Raw genomic sequence first — 4,396 nt, 5'->3', positions numbered from 1 at the left:
TATGTATATTTTTTTCCTTCCTTTCATCTCCCCATATGTGTATGTGTTTTCCCTCTTGTTACCTTTTTTTTTTAAGTTTTAAATGCTCTGTAGTTTTGTAAAAGATGAAAATTGGTCACTTGAATAGTTCTTGCTAAAGTGATGACACTTTGTAAATAAAGATGATCGTTTTACTTAAAGAACAGTTGTTTGTAGTTGTTTGCAAAGAACAGTCACACCTCACTGTATCTGTCATTTTGTTTTGCTGCATTGAATACACAGGCCTCATGAAAGGATGTTGAAATTATAGGTCTGAGAGGTCACATAGTCCACCTTTCTGCCTCTAAACAAGGTTACACTCCAGTTTTCTAAAACAAGTCACCTGTTTTAATCCTAAAGATCTACATGCATGGAAATCTTACCATATAAAGTGTTAATTTGGGGATAAACTTGGGTCTCTTCCTTACCACTACTACTGCCATTTCTGTACATTTCTGTAAATTAAGTAAGCTATAAGAACACTCATCATATCCTGTTTCATTGCAAACAACAAAACGCCATACCCCAAATTATTCAAATTCCTTGAGCCTTCTTCTTTAAACAGTATTCACCTTGAAATATTTCTCTTTACTTTCTCCCATTGCTATGACCCTAAGAGCACTTCTGTGACATCATACCTGTTTCATAGCAACCATGTCATAAGCATGCCCATCGGCAGTGCTGTTCATAGCATACAAGGAATAAAGAGAATCAGCAGAAAGTCTGGGTGAATTAAATTTCTCTTCAAATGGAAAATAACTTCATTACTCTTGGGAAAGGACAGCACTGAGAAAGGAAAATGGTAGCTCTGCTTTGCTGATAAACATTTTGGTTCTCAGATGGCATTTCCGCTTCTGTCTCCACCAGTTTTTATTTTTATTTCTAGCAGCCTCACTGTGTGCCCTTGAGCAAATTACTTCATACTCTGGGCCTCCACAAAACAAAGAGGCTGGGACTATATGATCTCGGTTGTCTCTTCTCTATAAACCCCTTATTCCTAATAACTTATATTTATAGAATGCTTTCGCATTTGTGATTTGATCTTCAGCAGCCCTGTTAGGCAGGCTGAGCAAATGATATTTTTTCCACGTTGCCCATAAGAAAATAGATTTAAGTGACTTGCCTAAGTTTTCACAGCTTGTTAGTAGTGTAGTCACACGTCGAACCTAGGTATTCGGATTATTCCAATACTCAACATGAGAGAATGTTAGGATCTTTTTAGCTTTTAAGGCCTATATAGTGCTTCTTGAACATTTAATAAGTATTATTTCACTGGAGCTAATTGAGTATATAGAAACTTATTTAAAGACTGTGTTCAGTTTCAGGAGTAGTGGGAAAGTATGCTGCTTCCATTACGCAGTCAAGAGTAATTTCAAAATTCATTTCAAATTATGAAGCCTGTCTATTCCTCCCAAAGAGGCCCCATTCAGTTGCAAGGCTATGAAAGGGATATGTGAAGAATGATGGTAAAGCAGTCAATAATAATAATGATATTAAGGTACCAATATTGCTTGTAGTTTGCTTTGCTTTATATGCCCTCCTTTTGTTAAAAATTAAAATTTTGTTTATCAGGTTGCGTTGTTGTTTTGAAAATATCCTCATCTTTTGACTTTGGAGGATACCTCGTTGCTGAAATAAAGAATATGAGACTGAAGAAAATTTAGTGGAGATTTCAGAAATTTCCTTTTTTTGATTGTTTACCCAAAATGGCCTCATGGGCCACTGACTGAGGATTTAGGAAAGTTCTCCCCTAAACATGAAGACAATAGATGTTGGCATCATCCTTGGAACACTGGCATTTGCTTCCTACCTGCCTGTAATGATGACATCCCATCAAACATTGAAAATCCCCGAAAAGCTGAAGATGGCTCATGGGAGAGTGATCGTCAATACTACCCCCTGCACAGTCACCTGTGGCCTGGGCTATAAGGAGGAGGAGACCTGTGAAGTGGGCCCTGACGGAGTAAAGAGGGAGTGTGAGACTCACCAAACTGAGTGCCAGACCAACTGGATTTGTGGGATGGTCCACTTCACTATTCCCGTTGGGAAGAAATTCAAGCTGACCTGTCTGAGTTCAGACATCCTCCATTATGGGCACGAAGCTTTCCGTTTCACCTGGAGGTTTGCCCGTGGCATCGTCTCCACTGATGACGAGTTGTTTAAACCTTTTCAGCGCCATATCCATTCTGTGATCTTCACGCCTGCCCAAGAGCTGGATTCAGGCACCTATAGGTGCGATGTACAGCTTCTAAGGAACCTAAAGTTTGTCAAGAGAATCTACTTTGCACTGAGGGTCATTCCTTCTAACTTGGTGAACCTCAACTTTGATCAGTCCCTGACTGAGGAACAGAAATTAATAGATGAGGGGATGGACTTGGATCAAGGGAACCAGACTCATTTCCTAAGGCCGACTAAGAAGCCCTGGGTAGCACTGGGGATAGGAGTTACAGTGGGGGTGGTTGGTGGTTTGCTAATCAGCACAGCTGTGTACTATTTGATGAAAACTTCCAAAAGGAAGTTGAATACAAAGACCTAGTAGTCTGGCCACCATTCCTGGATGTTTTCGAGCTGTTTTTTTTTTGGAGAGACTCTTGCCTCTGCCCCTTGGCAAGTCCTCAGGAGTAGGAACTGACAGCTACTTGAGAGCATTTGGGGGTTGGGGTATAGAATCTGTGGGAAAATGCCAATCTTGTCCTACCTCACCTATCTTCCTAGTATAATACGAGCGCTTGGGTGCTCCAGGAAAAAGCCCAGATCATCACCCAAGTTTTGGTTTTGTAATTTACTATAATTATCTCCAGTGTTGATCCTTCCTCCCATTGTTAAGGTATTTGAGCAGAATGAGTGTTCATAATTTGGGGGGGGGGGGTTTACACTGGAAATTTGTCTCTTTCCACTTTAATAAAAAATTGCTGCCTCATGTGCATCTTATATAGTGGGCTTGAATTTTTCTTTCCTATTCGACAATCTGGAGGGATTGTCCCTCCTGGCTTAGATAAACCCATATAGCATTTATTGTGTTTAGCTTGTACCAGGCCCTGGAGACTCAAAGACCAAAATTACGATAGTTCTAGTCCTCAAAGATCTTACCTTCTGGGGGTGGAGGGAGAGACACAGCATGTACCCAAACAGGAACACACAAGATACATAAAGGGAGAAGATACAAGGTGGAAGGTCCTAGCAACCTGGGAACTGGGAAAAGACACCTGCCTCAGGAGGCCACGTCTGAGCTGCATCTTTAAGAAAGTCAGCGATGGGAAGGAAGGAAACAAGCATCTAGATATCTCATTTCATCTTCTGGGGAAGTGGGTAAATGTTATTATGCCCATTTCACAGACGAGGCAGAGTCCATATGCTTAGAGCCACAGACTAATGGTACCCAAGGCTTGATTTGGATTCTGGTCTTCCTGATTCTGGACTGCTGCAGCACCCTGTCTCCTAAAACCACTCACCTTGCCTCTAAAGGGCAAGGGAGAGAAGAGAGAACATCCCAAGCATGGGGGATCTGCAACAATACAAAGATGCAGCAGCCTGGAACGTGGAGGGCTGAGAGGGAAGAGAAATTGTGTCAGAAGACTAGAAGGGGGGCAGGAGATAGAGAGCCAGGTCTAAGAGGTCCTGGGTTCAAATTTGACCTCAGACACTCCTTAGCTGTGTGATCCTCTGCAAGTCACCCTAACCCTCCCTTTCTTAGTCCTTACCACTCTTCTGCCTTGGAATCAATACACGGCATTGATTCTTAGATGCTGAAGGTAAGGGTTAAAAAAAAGTTTAGGGAGCCGCTGGAGTTTATTGGAGGAGCGAGGATGCAAACCTGAACTTAAGGAACACTATAGTAGCTGAATGGACTGGAGGGAAAGAGGAGGTCAGGAGACTTAACCAATAAGAAGGTCATGACTATAGTCTAGGCTAGAGATGACGAGGACCTAAAGCTCTGGGTCTGAAGACAAGTGGATCCATAGGAGAAGGGAACTATGAGATCGGGCAACGGAGTGGGCTCTGAGGGGAGAATAAGGGGGAGGCAGCGGGCATGACCGAGCTTTTAAGCCTGGGTATACTTGGTGGTGCCCTGCCAAACGAGGAAAGAGCCCGGGAGGCTTTGGAGGGAACGATGGCGTTCTGTTGGGCACACGCGGAGCGGGAGAGACGCACAGGACATCATTCAGACATGGCACCATGGAAGGGACGCGAGACCTAGGCAAGGCTGACTGAGAGGACGGTCATCCCCAGAGAGTTCTGCCTCTGCGGTTAAGGCGGACGCCCACCGAAGGGCAAGCGCGGCTTCCTGTGGCCATTCGCAACGTCCCCATTCGCGTTCCCCAGCTGCTAATTCCTTTGAACGCTAACTTTTTTAGACAGAAAAAGGCTTGTGCTGAGA

General features: G+C 43.4%; 1 protein-coding gene across 1 annotated transcript; it reads left to right on the top strand.

Annotated features, from left to right (window-relative positions):
- Window positions 1–1,774: 1,774 nt before the first annotated feature.
- On the top strand, window positions 1,775–2,554 carry TMEM81 (transmembrane protein 81). Its single transcript, XM_044674932.1, has one exon. It carries the CDS (start codon window positions 1,775–1,777, stop codon window positions 2,552–2,554), a length of 780 nt encoding a protein of 259 aa, XP_044530867.1.
- The last annotated feature ends 1,842 nt before the right edge of the window (window positions 2,555–4,396 follow it).

The sequence above is a fragment of the Gracilinanus agilis genome, chromosome 4 (assembly GCF_016433145.1).
Source record: "Gracilinanus agilis isolate LMUSP501 chromosome 4, AgileGrace, whole genome shotgun sequence".
Lineage (NCBI taxonomy): Eukaryota > Metazoa > Chordata > Mammalia > Didelphimorphia > Didelphidae > Gracilinanus > Gracilinanus agilis.
Note: the sequence above shows the minus strand (reverse complement) of the source record. Positions and strands in the feature narration are given on the sequence as shown.